The sequence below is a fragment of the Pogona vitticeps genome, chromosome 2 (genome assembly GCF_051106095.1).
Source record: "Pogona vitticeps strain Pit_001003342236 chromosome 2, PviZW2.1, whole genome shotgun sequence".
Lineage (NCBI taxonomy): Eukaryota > Metazoa > Chordata > Lepidosauria > Squamata > Agamidae > Pogona > Pogona vitticeps.
Genome location: NC_135784.1, coordinates 5,345,537 through 5,364,094, shown reverse-complemented (window position 1 = coordinate 5,364,094; position 18,558 = coordinate 5,345,537). Strand labels below are relative to the sequence as shown.

The following is an 18,558-nucleotide window of genomic DNA, read 5'->3' as shown; positions in this document are numbered from 1 at the left end:
GGCCTTTGTGGTGATCACCAGATAATAGGATAGCAAAATGTCTCTTAGCAATAGATTGAAGAAGTCAGCCACACACACAGATGGATGTCTGCCAGCAGTACTCCTGGTGGGTAACTCAGCAAGGAAGCAGAATGAGACGTCGTCTTCTTCTCAGTCCCTGCCCCCAGAAGACTGTCCTTTTATTAACATTACAAGGTCACAAGTAGTGACAGCATTACAGATACAGTGGGGTCTCGACTTATGAACGACCCTACTTGCGAACAATTCAACTTACGAACCCGCCCTATAGGGGAAATAAGGACTCGACATATGAACTTCCCTCGAGTTACGGACAGGAAAAAAAGTGCCCCCTCTCTCCTCTTAGAGGCTTCTGGAGGGGAAAAAAAGTTCAGAAACTTAAAAATAAATAAAAGAAAGTCACTTACCAGGCCTTGGTAGCCCGCAAACAGCAGGAAAAAGAGCAGGAAACAGCTAAAAGCCCACACCAGAAGGGAGCCTGGCAGCCATTTTGTGCTTTCCCCCCCCGCTCCTGCCCCCTCCTCTCCCCGCCTATCAGCTGATGGGCTGGCTCTGAACAGGCTTCGGGAGGCTTGCTCAGCACCTAAAAAGCCTGCCTATGTGTCTTTGTGCTGAAAAAATCAGCACAACATGCTTTAAAACATGATTTAAAATTGGCTTCGTTGAAAAAAAAGATTTCTAAAGTGCTTTGCAAACTGTTCCCTGCCTTCCTCCTCGTTTCCTGAACCTAAGGGGAAAAAAAGAAAAAATATCCCCCTCTAGTGGCAGAAGGCGGAATAGCAGCTTCCCATTAGTTTCTATGGACGGAAAAGAGCAGATACAGATTAAATGGTTTTCAATGCATTTCTATGGGAAATGCAGATTCAACCTAAGAACTTTTCGACTTACAAACTGCCTTCCAATATGGATTAAGTTCGTAAGTCGAGACCCCACTGTAGTAGACAGGGTCCAGATAGGACAATGGTTACATCATGTTATTAGGGTTGGTCTGGAAAAAGGCAATTAATCAAGCCCTCTGATTGACCTAAGTAAAGGCCTCTATGCCAAGCTCTCTATGATAATGAGAAAGAGGAGGAATGATGGCAGTTTCTTCCCTCAGGAGCAGCCACAGGATGCTAGGAGAGTTTTCTGTCACTAGAACACCCATGTGGCTTAGCAATGTTGGGAATGGCACCCCCACAGTCCACATAGTGATGACATACAACTCCAAAACTCCTCTCCAAGCTAGGCTTCATCTTTTGAAAGGATGCTGACAAACTAGAACAGGTTCAGAGAAACAAAAGAAGGATGATTAGGGGACTGGAAACCAAGCCCTATGAGGAGAGACTGCAAGAACTGGGCATGTTTAGCCTTGAGTAAAGAAGACTGAGGAGAGATCTGATAGCAGTTTTCAAATACAGTGGCGCCCCGCACAACGACAATAATTCGTTCCCCTGAAATCGCTGTTAAGTGAAAACATTGTCTAGCAAAAACAGTTTCCCCATTGGAATGCATTGAAACCCATTTAATGCATTCCAATGGGGAAAATACCTCATTGTCCAGCGAAGATCGCCCATAAGGAAGCCATTTTGCGAACGCTGATCAACTGTAAAAATGGCTGCCCTGCGAAGCATGGGTCTGGAAAACACCCATTTTGCGAAGCTGTAAAAATCGTCGTCTTGCGGACAGTTTGCGAAGCATGGACCTAATCGACCTCCAGCAAAAATCCCCCATTGGAATGACTGTTTTGCGAATCGATATAGTGATTGCAAAAAGTCATTGTTATGAAGATTCGTCGTTTAGTGGGTCATCATATTGCGAGGTACCACTGTACTTGAAAGAGGAAGGACTGGATCAGTTCTTAATCATTCCCAAAATGCATGAAACATATTAGAGAAACTTTGGTTTTTATTGAATATTAGGAAAAACTCTTAAGCAATACAGCTGTCTTATCATGAAATCACTATCTTGGAAAGGTGAAAATTAAGACAACCATACTGCTGATATATGTTAATTGTGATTCCTGGAGAGGGGATATGAATGACCCTATAGAATCACAGAATCATAGAAAAGTGAAGTTGGAAGGGGCCTAAAAGGCTATCAAGTCCAACCCTCTGCTCAACGGAGGAATACAATGAAACCATATCTGTCAGGTGATAAGCCAAGTTTTTCTTGAATGCCTCCAGTGTTGGAGTAGTCACCAACTCCCGAAGTAAATGGTTCCACTGTTGTACTGCTCTATAGGCCTCTTCCAACTAAATTATTCCATGGTTCTATTATTAAGAATACGTGAACCATTTCTGCATGTTCTTAATCTGTTCTGTGATATTTTCATCTTTTTCTTTAATTAGATTACATACCAGGACAACCAGAATTCTGTTTCTTCAGTTATTTGGACAGGGACAAGAACCCAGTGTGAAGCAGGAAAAGAACACAGTTAGACACCGAAAAGGAGATAGAAAGACAGAATGGAAGCCAACCAATGACACGGAAGAGTACATCTAAAAATTTCAAAGAGTGCTAACTTTTACAAACTCTGGACGTTTGGGAAAAACGTCAAGGAAAAGGAAGGAGAAGGTGCATCACGGGCAGAAAAGCATCCAAATGAACTTCTGATATCAATAGACATGGCTAGGTCTACCCAAAAGAAAAATTAAATCAATGAATGGAGCATATAAAGAACATGAATATGAACAATAATTTGTCAGGTGAAGAACCCCTCAGAGGGGTGAAGGAGTATAAATGCCTCCCGTGTGGAAAGAGATTCAGCCAAAGGAGTACTCTGAGTTCACATCAAAGAACCCATACAGGGGAGAAACCATACAAATGTGTGGAATGTGGAAAGAGCTTCAGTCAAAGTGGTCACCTTAGGTCACATCAAAGAACTCACACAGGGGAGAAACTATATAAATGTGTGGAATGTGGAAAGAGCTTCAGTCAAAGTGGTCACCTTAGGTCACATCAAAGAACTCACACAGGAGAGACACCATATAAATGCATGGAATGTGGAAAAAGCTTCAGTCAGAGTGATAGACTTAGGTCACATCAAAGAACTCACACAGGAGAGAAACCATATAAATGTGTGGAATGTGGAAAGAGCTTCAGTCAAAGTGGTCACCTTAGGTCACATCAAAGAACTCACACAGGGGAGACACCATATAAATGCATGGAATGTGGAAAGAGCTTCAATCGGAGTGATGGCCTTAGGTCACATCAAAGAACTCACACAGGGGAGAAACCATATAAATGCATGGAATGTGGAAAGAGCTTCAGTCGGAGAGGTGACCTTAAGTCACACCAAAGAACGCACACAGGGGAGACACCATATAAATGCATGGAATGTGGAAAGAGCTTCAGTTGGAGTGATGGCCTTAGGTCACATCAAAGAACTCACACAGGGGAGAAACCATATAAATGCATGGAATGTGGAAAGAGCTTCAGTCAGAGTGGTGAACTTATGTCACATCAAAGAACACACGCAGTGGAGAAACCATATAAATGCATGGAGTGTGGAAAGAGTTTTTGTCAGAATAGACACCTTGGTGCACATAAAAGAGCTCACACTGGGGAGAAACCATATAAATGCATGAAGTGTGGAAAGAACTTCAGTTGGAGCTCTACCCTTAGGTCACATCATAGAACTCACACAGGAGAGAAACCATATAAATGCATGGAATGTGGAAAGAGCTTCAGTCAGAGTGGTGCCCTTAGGTTACATCAAAGAACTCACACAGGAGAGAAACCATATAAATGCATGGAGTGTGGAAAGAGTTTTCGTCAGAGTAGTCACCTTGATTCACATAAAAGAGCTCACACTGGGGAGACACCCTATAAATGCATGGAATGTGGAAAGAGCTTCAATCGGAGTGATTACCTCAGGTTACATCAAAGGTCTCATACAGGGGAGAAACCATATAAATGTGTGGGATGTGGAAAGAGCTTCAGTCGAAGTGGTAACCTTAGGTCACATCAAAGAACTCACACAGGGGAGAAACCATATAAATACATGGAATGTGGAGAGAGCTCCAATCAGAGTTTGGACCTTAGGTTACATCAAAGAACCTATACAGGGGAGAAACCATATAAATGCATAGAATGTGGAAAGTGTTTCAAGCGTAGTGGTGACCTTAAGTCACATCAAAGAACTCACACAGGGGAGAAACCATATAAATGCATGGAATGTGGAAAGGGCTTCAGTCAGAGTGGTGACCTTAGGTCACATCAAAGGACTCACTCTGGGGAGAAACCATATAAATGCATGGAATGTGGAAAGAGCTTCAGTAGGAGCAATACCCTTAGGTCACATCAAAGAACTCACACAGAGGAGAAACCCTACAAATGCATGGAATGTGGAAAGAGTTTCAATCGTAATGATCGTCTAAATACACATCAAAGAACCCATACAGGAGAGGAACCATATAAATACATGGAATGTGGAAAGAGCTTCAATCGGGGTGATAGCCTTAGGTCACATCAAAGAACTCACATAGAGGAGAAACCCTATAAATTCATGGAATCTGGAAAGAGTTTCAATTGTAATGATCATCTGAATACACATTCAGCAAGTGTAGCATTCAGCCCTGCCCTCACCTGTCCGTCACAGCTGAGCAGTGGAACAGCAGCCAATGAGTGGACGGAAGGTGGTGCTAAAGGGGGAGGCGCTGGGATATAAATAAGGGTGTGTGGGGTATGAGAGAGAGATTTGAGAGATGTGTGATTAGTGTGAGAGACTTAGTGAGTCTGTGGGCCTGTGAGCCAAAAAGTCAGTGAGAGAAGGGTCCGTGTGTCAGTGAGAGAAAGATACTGATTAACATCTGGTGATTTACCTATTTCATTTTATTGTTCAAATAAACAAATTTTAGTTTCAAAGCAACACTTGTCTTCTTCAATATTTGATACTGAACTGAGGTATTGGTGGCAGCAACTGAGTGGAAGAGTGAGCACCTCCTGGAGGCTTGAGATAACAGAGGCTCCAGCACGCTCGCTGACCAGATGAGCGGGATATAAATCAAATAAATAAATAATAATAATAAACTGGTGCCAGCGTGTGGGATACATGCTTGATCCAGTAACGCCTTGGAATAGAAAGGTTCCCAGAGCAGAAGAATACTTTAGTTGGGGAATCTGAGTAGAAGAGTGGGTAACTTCCTAGAGCCTCCTCAAGGGGAGAAGGCTTAGTGGGAAGGCTCTGAAACTCAGATTAGGAAACTAAGATAGGGACAGGCTCTGTGGAAACCATTTCTGGATTGAGCTTACCCCAAGCAGAATCTGTGACCGGGTGGCTAGCTTGTCCTGAGCTCAAGGGATAGATCTCTGAGGGGACAAAGTGAAGGCCAAGGGCAGATAAGCTGAGGGGGGCTCAAGTCAGCTGAAACCGGGAAAAGTTGAAGCTGTCATTTAGGGTTATTTGGTGCCTGAGGCAGGGAGTGAAACTCTGTCTTTTGTGAAAGGCCTAGCTGGAAGGCAGAGGCCTAGACACAGTAACAGTAGCTTACCAGTGGATGAGTGCTGGGGAAGCAACGTTATAACACAGACTCTCACTGAAAGGAAAAAGTGTACTTTTAAATTGAGGCTTGAAAATTGATTAAGAAGCCTAACATGCCTTCCACACGTGGAAAGAAGTCTGAAAGAGTGCCTGCTGAGATGGCAGTGGGCTCAGATCAAGAGAGTGTAGAATCTGGGGAAGAATTTACCTCAGATCAAGAAAGGGAGACTTCCAGGAGGGGAGGATGTTACATACAGCACTGATGTTACCTGTCTGTCATGGGTTTGGAGGGAAAGTTCCATCCTATGGAGAGGGGAAGGCGGGACATCAGGAGGAGGGGCTGTACTGTGTATATATGTGATGCGTGTGTGGTGAAACTATGAGATGCTAAGAGACACTGGGTGTGACGAAGCAGCAGCTGGGAAGAAGAAGCTGTTGTGGGAGTCTGAGTGTCAGACAGGGTACTTCTGTGTGTCAGAGTACCAACCTGATAGGTTCAGGTGTCTGTTGGTTAGCCAGAACTGATAGGTTCAGGGTCTGTGCTTCAAGTTAAGGGTTCTGTGTGAACCAAACTGTGTGTATGTATGAGTGAAACTAAGCCACGTTACTTTATTTTATTCACCTGATTGTTTATTTACCCTGTGTGTGTATTTAAATAAACCTTATTCTTTTTATTGTTTAAAAATCCATCCCTGGTCTGTGTGACTTCCTATAGGGAATGGTTGGTGGCAGCTTAGTGTAACTGTGTGGCAGATCCCAGTAGGTCTGGGTTTGTCACATTGATTGGTGTCCAGCGTGTGGGATACGACTGGTCCAGTTGTCCAGTGGTCCAGCAAAGCCTTGGCAAGTGTGCCCAGAGCAAGGGGAGTCTAGTCAGGGACAGTCTGAGGCGCGTAGGTAATCTTCTAGGTGTACCTCACGGGGAGGTGCGCTAGTAGAAGAACGTGCCAACTGGGGAGACTTAGATTAGGGTGCTCTGAGGTAGCCTAGTTTTGGCGGGAAAAAAGCTGAGGCAAAACTGCGTAGTAACAGTGATCTAGCTTGCCAGCTGAGAGGCTCAGCAGAGGGGGGTAGGCTCTGACTCGATACTGTTGCAAGTTAGTGCTGAAGAACAGCAGCAATCTCTAGGGAGAGCTGGTTCTGAGGCAAAAAGGAAAAAAGTGGTCGTTTTATTTTGAGGCTTGACTTTTTAAAGCAGCCTGTTCTGAGGGGGGATTATGCCCTTGACTCGAAGCCAGATGGCCGAAATGAGTGAAGTGAAAGACCCCCAGATTGACCAAGGTTCTGAGGATGAATTTGGCTCAGTGCAGGGTGACAGCACAGGAGAGCAGAACCCAGAACTTAGAAAATTGCTCATAGCCCAACAGCATGAACTGAGGATGAGGCAATTTGAAATGGAGGAAAGGGAAAGAGAAGAAAGGGAAAGAGAGAAACAACGGCAATTTGAAATAGAGAGATTGGAAAGAGAAGAAAGATTAGAGAGAGAGAGAATGGAAATGGAGAGGGAGAGAGAGAAAATTGCTCTGGAAAAAGAAAGAATGGCCTTTGAATTAAAAAAATTGGAACTGATGAACCAGAACAATAATAACAATAGGGATTCTGAGGGAGGCCAACTGTCTAAAGCTGACCTGAAGAAATTCCCTGTGTACCACAAGGGAGATTGTCCTGAGGTGTTCTTTTCCTTAGTGGAAAGAGCGTTTGTGGACTTCTCAGTGAGGGAAACTGAGAAGATGACCATCATGCGATCTTTAATCAGTGGTAGCCTGGCTGAGGTTTATGCCGAGATGCCTGAGGAACTGATGAAAGATTTTGCAGAGTTTAAAAAACTGGTGTTTGCAAGACATGGGATAAATGCGGAACAGCTGAGACAAAGATTCAGGTCCCTCACCAAGAAGCCAGAGCAGACTTTTACCCAAGTGGGGGCCCAATTGGTGAGGCTGCTTGAGAAATGGCTATCGCAGGAGGGGACAGAGACCTATGAGCAGCTTAAAGATTTGATAGCCCTGGAACAGTTCTATTCAGTCCTGCATGGGGAATTGAAATTCCAGGTGAGGGAAAGGAAACCGAGGTCTGTGGCAGAAGCCGCAGAGATCGCAGATTTTATTTCCCAAATAAGAAAGCCCTTGGGTGAGGGGAAATCTGTAGGTAAACCCAAAGAAACCTACAGCAAGTACTCTCAGGGACCAGGGAAAAGCCAGCAAGGGGGAGGGGCCCATGGTGAAGGGAAGCCCTCAGACATGAAACTAAGACCTCAGATTTTGGAGGGAAAACCAAAACAAGATGAGAGAGAATCAAAATACACCAGAAAATGTTATTTCTGTCAGGGAAAGGGTCATCTAATCTCAGAGTGTGAGAAATTAAAGCAGCTAAAAGGAATGGTGCCTCAGAATGCTAGTGGGACCAAGCCAAAAGCTGTGTTCTGTGTCCAGAAAGAGCAAGGCTCAGTGTCACTGAGGGAGCCTGTTGCCATGGCTACTCAGTCTGGAACAGCTACCTCTGCTGATCAGGCTGAGGAAAATGGTCCTCTTATAGAGGTAAAGCGCTGCTTGCTGGTGAAAACAGATTCTCAATTGTTTGAGACAGCCGGGGTGGACGTAGGAATACTTGACCGTCAGTATAGGGGGCTGCGGGACACTTGTTCCCAGGTAACCCTGTGCCATCCGGATATTATTCCTAGGGAGTTTATAATCCCAAATGAGAGCATGAAGGTGGCAGGGATTGAGGGGCAGGTAATCTCTCTGCCAGTAGCAGAGGTACCTGTCAACTTTCAAGGCTGGAGGGGAGATTGGCGGCTAGCGATTTCATCGACTCTGCCAGCAGCCGTGCTCGTGGGAAATGACCTGGCTGAACATGTGAAACGGGTGCTAGTGATTACACGCTCACAAGCCACCACGGGGACAGTTCAGGGGGGTAATGATGAGCCAGAGACGGAAGCAGAGGGGAGTTCAGAAGCTGTGGTGGAAACCTTGACCACAGACCGCAGATTTGGACAGCAGCAAAAGGCAGACGCCACTCTCCAAAAGTGTTTTGAACAGGTGACTGACGCTCAGCTAACACCTGAAACCCCAGTGAGATTTCTGGAGAAAAAGGGGATTTTATATAGAGAAACCCTGAGGAATATCTCAAAAGGGGGAGATGGGATCAGAAGTCAGCTGGTGGTACCTGAAAAGTATCGCCCCATGATCTTACAAAGGGGGCACTCTGACATGTTTGCTGCGCACTTAGGAGTGAACAAAACACAGCAGAGAATCACACAGAATTTTTACTGGCCTGACATAGGGAAGCAGATCAGGGAGTTCTGTAAACAATGTGATGTGTGTCAAAGGCAGGGGAATAACCGCGACAGGACCAAAGCAAAGTTGTGCCCTTTGCCTGTGATTGACACTCCATTCAAATGCATAGGGGTGGATATTGTGGGACCTTTGCCCAAGGCCACAAAGAGGGGGAACAGGTTCATTCTAACAATTGTGGACCATGCCACAAGGTATCCTGAAGCCATACCCTTGACTAACATTGAAACTAACACAGTGGCCGATGCTTTGGTGGGGTATATGTCCAGGATGGGATTTGCCTCAGAGATAATCACAGATTTGGGCGCATCGTTCACGTCAAAGCTCATGAAACGCTTATGGCAAATCTGTGGAATTAAGCACAAGGAAACCACTGCCTATCATCCTGAAAGTAATGGGTTAACTGAGAAGTTCAATGGGACTCTAATGCGCATGATTAGGGCTTACTTGGCAGAGAATCCAAACAATTGGGACCAGAAGCTGCAATCCCTGTTGTTTGCTTATCGATCAGCGCCACAAGCCAGTACCGGGTTCAGTCCATTTGAACTTTTATTTGGGAGAAGGGTGAAAGGGCCCCTTGATTTGATCAAACAAAATTGGGAGCAGATCACCCAGGATGACCCACAAGACGTTGTGACATACATAGACACCTTGATGAATGACCTAAGGAGAAATCTAGAGCTGGCAGCAGAAAACCTGCAAGCTCAGAAGGTCAGGCAGAAAACATGGTATGACCAAAAAGCTAGAGAGAGGCACTTTGACCCAGGGGAGGAAGTGCTTTGGCTTAGGCCCTGCAGAGAGAATAAACTGCAGCTCAAATGGGCAGGACCATATAGGGTCATTTCCAAGATGTCAGACCTGAACTACCTAATAGAGCAGGAGGAGAACCAAGCAAGGAGGGTGGTTCATGTGAATGCCCTAAAACCCTACTACAGAGGGGAACAGAGGGTTTTATTCGCGATAAAAGCAGCTGAGAGTGAGGAAGCTGAATTACCCTTCTGGGAGGGTAGAGGGGAAGTAAAATACAACCCAGAGGAGGTAAAGATCAGTCCTGCACTCACCCAAGACCAGCAGCAAGAACTAAAAATGCTGCTTAGTAAATATCAACAGGTGTTTTCCAACAAGCCGGGGATAGTGAAGGGAGTGATGCATCAGATCCACACAGGGGATGCACCCCCGCAGGCAGTATCCCCATACCGAGTAACGGGACCCTATAGGGACAAGGTGCGGAAGGAGCTGGACGAAATGCTGAGGGAGAACATAATCGTCCCCTCTTCTAGTCCTTGGTCCTCTCCGATAGTCCTTGTGGACAAGCCTGATGGGAGCATTAGGTTTTGTGTCGATTACAGGAAATTAAACCGTGTAACCACTCCTGATGCCTACCCAATGCCCAGGCTAGACAACCTGATTGAAACCATAGGGGGTTGTCGGTTCATCTCATCATTGGACCTGGTAAAGGGATATTGGCAATTAAGAATTGATCCCAGGGATCAAGAAAAGACTGCCTTTTGCAGCCCTTTTGGTCTCTATGAGTTTCGAGTCCTGAGCTTTGGTCTCAGAAATGCACCAGCCACATTCCAAAGGCTGATGGACCAGACCTTGGTAGGGCTCAGTGACTTTACAGTGGCCTACATTGACGACATAGGGATCTTCAGTAATACCTGGGAAGATCACCTGATACACCTGGAGTTAGTGCTGAAGAGGTTAAGTGCAGCAGGGCTAACAGTAAAGGCCAGCAAGTGTCAGCTGGGTAGCCCAGAAATAAAATACTTGGGTCACATGGTAGGGGGAGGAATGATAAAACCCCTGGAGGCCAAAATAGAAGCTGTTCGTGATTGGCCTAGACCCAACACCAAGAAAAAAGTCAAATCATTTCTTGGGTTGGTGGGCTACTACAGAAAGTTCATCCCGAGGTTTAGCGAGATTGCGGCTCCGCTGACCGATCTGACGAGGAAGAAGGCTGATGACCGCATCCCGTGGACCAGCGACTGTGAGGCGGCGTTCCAGAGGTTGAAGGAGGCGTTAATCAACTATCCTGTCCTGCGTGCTCCAGACTTCGACCGGGAGTTCATCATCTACACCGATGCGTCTAACAGCGGGGTAGGAGCAGTTCTGTGCCAGGAGGATGAGAATGGTGACCAGCATCCAGTGTCCTACCTGAGTAGGAAACTTCAAAAAGGTGAGAGACATTTGGCAACCGTGGAGAAGGAGTGTTTGGCCATAGTCTACGCGATCCAGAAGGCCAAGCCTTACATCTGGGGAAGACATTTTATTCTGTGTACTGACCATTCACCATTGCAATGGTTAAAGACAATGAAAACCCACAATAGCAAACTTATGAGGTGGGCTTTAAACCTACAGGACTATGACTTTGAAGTGAAGGTGGTCGGAGGGTCAGTGAACTGTGTTGCTGACGCCTTATCAAGAAGACCTGAAGAATGAAGACGGCGAAAGAACATGGACTATGTGTATATAATGTTGACAAAAAGTTAAATGTACCTGGTTTTAACTTGGTTTGTATGAATAAAGGTAAATTGATGTAATGTAGATGGTAAATGTTTAAATGCCTAATTGCTATGGTTTAACTTAGAATGTAAATATAAGTAAGTATGGTATTGAATGTATAACTGTTGTGGTGTGTTTTATCCAGGTTGTTTTTTGGGGAAAAGCACCTTAGCTTTCCCCCTACAAAACAACTTATAAAGAGGGGAGGTGTTACATACAGCACTGATGTTACCTGTCTGTCATGGGTTTGGAGGGAAAGTTCCATCCTATGGAGAGGGGAAGGCGGGACATCAGGAGGAGGGGCTGTACTGTGTATATATGTGATGCGTGTGTGGTGAAACTATGAGATGCTAAGAGACACTGGGTGTGACGAAGCAGCAGCTGGGAAGAAGAAGCTGTTGTGGGAGTCTGAGTGTCAGACAGGGTACTTCTGTGTGTCAGAGTACCAACCTGATAGGTTCAGGTGTCTGTTGGTTAGCCAGAACTGATAGGTTCAGGGTCTGTGCTTCAAGTTAAGGGTTCTGTGTGAACCAAACTGTGTGTATGTATGAGTGAAACTAAGCCACGTTACTTTATTTTATTCACCTGATTGTTTATTTACCCTGTGTGTGTATTTAAATAAACCTTATTCTTTTTATTGTTTAAAAATCCATCCCTGGTCTGTGTGACTTCTTATAGGGAATGGTTGGTGGCAGCTTAGTGTAACTGTGTGGCAGATCCCAGTAGGTCTGGGTTTGTCACCTCAGATCAAGAAAGGGAGACTTCCAGGGGGGGAGGACTCGATTGAATTCAGAAAATGGAAATTGGAGCAAGCTCAAACATATGAATTCAGGTTGAAACAAATGGAGATAGAAAAGGAAGAAAGACAGAGAGAAAGAAAAATGGCCTTAGAAATGGAGCAACAAAAAATTGCTTTAGAAATGGAGAGGAAGCCCAGATCTGAGGAAAGACAACTAGAAATTAGACAGAGAGAAATGGAGATGAAGGCCAGATCTGAGGAAAGAGAACCAGAGAAAGAGAGAATGGCATTTGAGATTAGAAGGCTAGAGCTGGCGGCTCAAGCAAATAATAACAATAACAACGATGGCAGATCTAATGCTGAGGAGAGACATCTGTCCAAAGCAGACCTTAAAAGATTCCCAGTATTTAGAAAGGGGGATGACCCTGAATTCTTCATGATTATGTTTGAGAGAGCGTGTCAGGATTTTGAAGTGAGGGGATCTGAATGCATGATGGTGATGAGGTCTCAAATTAGTGGAGGCCTCGCAGACATTTACGCAGAGATCCCTGTGGAATAAAAGACTATGATGAGTATAAAAAGCTAGTTTTTGCTCGATATGGCATCAATGCTGAGCATTTGAGACAGAAGTTCAGGGCTCTGACCAAGAAACCTGAAGAGTCATACTCTCGGTTGGGGGCAAACTTGACCAGATATCTGGATAAATGGCTTTTACAGGAGGGAGTTGAGACAGTACAAGATCTTAAAAACATAACTGGTCTCGAGCAGTTTTATTCACTCCTACCTGGAGAACTGAGGTATCTAATCAGGGACAAGAAACCCCGAAACTTGCAGGGGGCGGGGGAGGCCGCTGATTTTATTTCCCATATTAGAAAACCAATCTTTTCTGAGGGAAACGTGGTGAGGAAAACTTGGGAGGACACAAATAAAAATCCCAGAGGGTTTTTTAAGAACCAACAGAAGGTTGGGGGCCATTTTGGAGGGAAGCCCTCAGAATCTAACCAGATCAGAAACCAGAATTTGGAGGGAAAAGGAATTAAGAGCTCTGGTAATGATCAAATGAACTTTAGAACTTGTTTTCTTTGTGGGGAAAAGGGACACATTGCAACCCAGTGTGGTAAAAACAAAGAAATTGTGCCACAAAAGGGAAATTTGACTAGGCCGAAAGCTGTATACTGTTTACAGCAAGATCAAGTTACCCCTCAGAGGGAGGAGTTAGGCGCCATGGCAACCCAGGCTGAACTCCCTACACAAGCTGAGAGCAGAGAGCAAGATCTTCCTGTGGCAGAAATTAGGCATTGTTACCTGATTAAAACAACCAAGATCTTTTTAAACATTCTGCTGATAATATTTATATTAATAGCAATAAATATATGGCTCTGAAGGACTCCATGATCACTGCAGATGGAGACAGCAGCCACGAAATTAAAAGACGCCTGCTTCTTGGGAGGAAAGCGATGACAAATCTTGACAGCATGTTAAAAAGCAGAGACATCACCTTGCCAACAAAAGTCTGAATAGTCAAAGCTATGGTTTTTCCTGTCGTGATGTACGGAAGTGAGAGCTGGACCATAAAGAAAGCAGACCGCCGACGAATTGATGCCTTTGAATTGTGGTGCTGGAGGAGACTCTTGAGAATCCCCTGGACTGCAAGGAGAACAAACCTATCAATTCTAAAGGAAATCAACCTTGAGTGCTCACTGGAAGGACAGATCCTGAAGCTGAGGCTCCAGTACTTTGGCCATCTAATGAGAAGAAAAGACTCCCTGGAAAAGACCCTGATGTTGGGAAAGTGTGATGGCAAGAGGAGAAGGGGACGACCAAGGATGAGATGGCTGGACAGTGTCTGCGAAGCAACCAACATGAATTTGACACAACTCTGGGAGGCAGTAGAAGATAGGAGGGCCTGGCGTGCTCTGGTCCATGGGGTCACGAAGAGTCGGACACGACTAAACGACTAAACGAACGAAACGAAAGTAACATGGGGAAATTAGCACAGTACAGTGGGGTCTTGACTTGAGAACTTAATCCATATTGGAAGGCGGTTCTCAAGTCAAAAAGTTCTCAGGTCAAATCTGCATTTCCCATGGGAATGCATTGAAAACCATTTAATCCATATCTGCTCTTTTCCGTCCATAGAAACTAATGGGAAGCTGCTATTCTGCCTTCGACCACTAGAGGGGGATATTTTGTTTCTTTTTTTCTTAGGTCAAGAAAGGTTCAGGGAAGGCAGGGAAAATACAGACCAGGCAGTACAGTACCAGGCAGTCCGAAGACTGTCTCCCAATCCACTCTCTAAACGCTGGGAGGAGTGAGGAAGCAGACAGGCACCCTTTTCACTGGCCAACAGTTAACTGAAAGTTCACATTTTGCACTTTCCCTGTCTCCCACGTGTTTTTTTTTTCAGTTCTTAACTCAAATCTAAGTATGCAAGTCAAGTCAATATTTTCCTATGAGAGTGGTTCTTAAGTCAAAATCTTCTTAACTCGAGCCGTTCTTAAGTCAAGACCCCACTGTAACTCCAAGTGATCATCACTAAGGGAAAAAAAAGGAAACTGAGGAACCTTTGTATGTTAATTATAATCTGGGTCAAGATTTACCTCACTAAGCCTTCTGCAGGGTTTTGTGGTGATTTTAAATACAATGAACTGATCCCCTGTCCTTGTGGCTGGGTAGAGTTCGTTGACCTTTTACACGCTGTATTTTTGAGAGCTGGGAGCCAAGTTTTGTTGAGCTTCACACTTTCCTCTTTTTTGTTGCCTTGTAGAGAAGCTGCTTGCCCATGTTGTACTGAAGAGACTACAGGGGCTTGCAGACAGAGTCTATCCAGAATCACAGTGTGGATTTCGAGCTAATAGATCTACCACTGACATGGTATTTTCCCTCAGACAGTTGGAAGAGAAATGTAGGGAACGACGACAGCCACTAAAGGCCATTGATTTAGTTAACATGGACGGTCTTTTAAAAATCCTTCCCAAGATTGGATGTCCACCTTGACTCCTTAACATCATCAGACCCTTTCAGGAGGAATCCTCTGGGTCCTCCCTCCTCCCTTCCCTCTGAAGGTCCTGCCATTTAAGACTTTTAACTCTTCAGGGCAGGCGAGAAGGGGTTGGAGGCAGGAGGTGACCGAGAAGCAATCCCACGTGGAGACTCTGCATTTTCAGGAAGAGCGAAAAGGAGCTGTGAAGCAGATTGATGGCAGATGCTGTCCAACTTTCTCAGCAGAGCACAGAACAATTTCCATTTATGGAAGGCAAGGTGCCCAAATCTCCTAGCTGGGGGGTTCAGGAGGTTGTGGTTCTCAGTAGTAACTTTTACAAGCCCTGAATCTCAACTCTTCTAACTCTAACTCTTCTAACTCTGGCGAAACGTTAGGAAAAAACACCTTCAGAACACGGCCAAGAAGCCCCAAAACCCCACAACAACCATCTTTTCAGAAATCGCTGGCTAACCAGGAGTGCTGGTTAAAGTTCCTCGTTAGACGTGATGCTGACACCAGTTCATCTTGATCCACAGCTTGGACCTCATTCTTCATAATTGAAGGGTGTTGACAGAGGGTCTCAACTGGCGGCAGCGTAAAAGGGAGGGAAGGTGCTGTGGGGCCTCGTGAAATCACCTGAGGGCCCGTGAGGGGCGCGTCAGGATAGGTGTCTGCCCGTGGGGATACCTAGCGTGAGCACTTGGTTTGGTGGAACAAGCAGGGGCCACGTGGGTAGACGTTGCAATGTTCAGAACCCAAAAGCTTCCACGCTGCAGGGCTGACTTGTCAATGCGGATGGTCTGAAGGCCGTGACCTTTGCCTTTGCATCCCTTGCTGTTCCTTCCTTCCCTCTCTCTCTCCGCTCCTCCTTTCAGGCTTCATCTCTCCTGGGCGCTTTTTGGGCTCCCCTTCCCAGCAGGGCTCGGCCATTTCTGCACCACCAGAGAATCTCAGCCAAACCCCGAAAGGGAGGTGGGAAAAGGACTGTGTGGGACCTCCTCCCTTCCTGGCGCTGTTTTCCTTTGGGACTCCCTGCCTCAGACCTCTGGGGTCATGGCGCGGGAGGGGGGGACTGACGGTGATCATCCTTTCTGCCTGACTGGCTGCAATCCTTCCCTCTGTTATCTCCCCTGTATTGCCTGCACCCCGTAAGTCAGAAGGAAGGTAGGTGTGTGTGTTTGGGTGGGTGGGTGAGGAAGAACCCTCCTTGGGGAAGAGGGGAAGATGGGGGGTAGAGAGAGAGAGAGAGAGAGGAAGAAGAAGCCAAGGAGGGGGGCTCCCAAGAGAGAAAGGGGGTTTGTCTCCTGAGTTCAGGGAAAGCAACCAAGCCTTGGGGGGGGGGGAATGAGAAAAGGCACCCGTGCCTCCCCTCAGGAAAGCACGAGGTCACACACTCTCTGTTTGTCTATGTGTGCATGAGGGTTTGTGAGCAACCTAGAATTCATTCCATTTTCTCTTTTGTGCCCCTCCCTCCTCCACGATATCCCCGGAACATTGAACTCCCCCCAATTTGGGTTGGGAAGCTTCGGGGAGCTTTCCTGGGAGGACCGGGGGGGGGGGGGACAGAGAGGGAGACAAGGGGTAGAGCGTCTCCTCGCCGCCGGAAGAGGAAGCAGGGGAGATAGACTCCCACCCTTTGTGTTCCCCCCACCCCCCTGTCGCTCGGAGCTTCCTCCCCCTTGGTCTCTCTGTTCAACCACTAACGCAGTCCGGGCTTTTCCTGCCTTTGGAGAAGACTGGAAGGCGGTGAGCTTTGGGGTGAGGAGGGGGGAAGGAGGAGGAGGAGGAATGGGGGGGGTCGTGAAAGGCTTTGCCCTGGGAGGGGCGTGGTGTGGAGGGGTGCATTTTTAAAATGAGCCACATCCTCCGTGCAATCGCCAACCGCTCATGGGGGGGGGGGGGCTTCGATCTCCCCAGGGCGCCTCCTTGACTTGAGGATCCATAGGGTCGCTCCCGGTCCTGCCGGTCCTGAATTATTATATAAATCCCCCCACCCTCCTTTTTTAGAGTTTCCCATTTGGGGATATCCACGGAAGAGCCAGGATGTCTGGATAGGTGTGTGGGGGGGGGGAACTCAAGAGCTCATCCTCAAGGAGCAGAGAGACAAAATTCCCCCCAATCCTGGTGGGTGACCGGTGCTTCTGCTGGGTTTTCCTGCGAGGAGACCTCACCTCTCCCCTGCATCCTGCCTCCACCCGTCAGTGCAAAAAAAAGGGAGGAGAGAAAGTTACTGGGCTCCCCCCTGAGTTTAGCCTCCTCCCGTTCAAGGTTCAAGGGCCCCCATTTGCGAAAGCTTCGGAAGGTCCCTCAAAGGCTTTCCGAGAGTCGTCCCACATCCAGATCATCAACCTCCTCCGCAGTCGAGGAAACCAGGTTGGAAGCGTGTCCTGCAGTGTGAATGGGAGACCATTTGGGGTAGACCCCGTCTACTGCTTCCAAATGCACCCCTTCAAACCCAGAAAATGGTGTGTGTGTGTGGCACCAGGTGAGAGGAAGAGCATCACGATAAATCATTAGAACTGCCCCCACACCCCTGGGGATTGCCTGCTGCACCCCAGAGATCCTGGGTGGACAAAGTTTGGTGGGAGGGACACCCCCAGCCTCATCCCACCGAATCCCTGGTGATGCAAACCAGATGAGCCAGATCTCCCCTTGCCCTGAACAAGTCATGTAGCTGCTCCCCGATTCTCTCTCCCCCCCCCATACACACACTACGATCTTTACCATCAAAACACATCCCACCACAAGGAGACAAAGACCAGCTTCTCCCCTGAACTGGCTGGGAGTAGGGAAAAGATCTCACACAAGAACGAAAAGGAGAGGGGAGCATTTAGGGAGGCGGTGGTGCTTTCAAACATTCAGGGAGGAAGGAGTCCTTTATAAAACTCTCTCGGAGGCGGGGGCTCAGGTTCCTCAGCTTGACTCTGTACTGTATGCACTGCAGAGGTGCTGCCTCAGCAGGTGAGGTTCTTTTCATTCCTGCAGGGAGGGAACAAGGTAATTCAAGGAGCCCCAGGTTTTGCCAAATTCCCGACTTTTCCTTCCCCCATCAGGAATTGAGTTTGGGAAGGAAGAAATGCAATCCATTGGAAGTCCCAGTCTAACACATTGTACTGTAAAGCCATGGTCCCCAACCGTAGGCCTCCAGATGTTCTTGGACTACAACTCCCAGAAGCCTTCACCACCACCTGTGATGGCTAGGATTTTTGGGAGTTGAAGTCCAAGAACATCTGGAGGCCCAAGGTTGGAAACCACTGCTGTAAAGGACATGACATTACTGTATTCGCAAAGGCTTTAACGGCCAGGATCTAATGGTTATTGTGGGTTTTTCGGGCTCTTCGGCCGTGTTCTGAAGGTTGATCTTCCTAACATTTCGCCAGTCTCTGTGTCCGGCATCTTCAGAGGACAGTAACATGACATTACTACTCGTAAGAAGGTTATTCAGATTCAAAAAGGGGTTCACCATTGTTATGCAGGGGTTTGACCCCTTCAAAGACATCCTAGATTTCAGTCAAGTTGGCTGGATCAGTCCCTGCCCACTCAGCTCACCTTCACCTAC

At 46.7% G+C, this 18,558-nt stretch overlaps 1 protein-coding gene across 7 annotated transcripts in view; it reads left to right on the top strand.

The window, feature by feature from the left end:
* Positions 1–18,558, top strand: part of LOC140703866 (uncharacterized) — a 38,298-nt gene that overhangs the window by 7,660 nt on the left and 12,080 nt on the right. For 2 of the 7 annotated variants that reach the window (XM_078387004.1, XM_078387005.1), the window contains one exon: positions 2,349–4,870. In XM_078387004.1, the coding sequence (XP_078243130.1) occupies positions 2,663–4,669 (2,007 nt within the window). In that variant the 5' untranslated portion in view covers positions 2,349–2,662 and the 3' untranslated portion in view covers positions 4,670–4,870. Of the gene's footprint in view, positions 1–2,348; positions 4,871–16,649; positions 16,758–18,558 lie in introns of those variants that run through there. The other 5 variants (XM_078387010.1, XM_078387007.1, XM_078387009.1 and 2 more) reach the window with 5 other exon arrangements.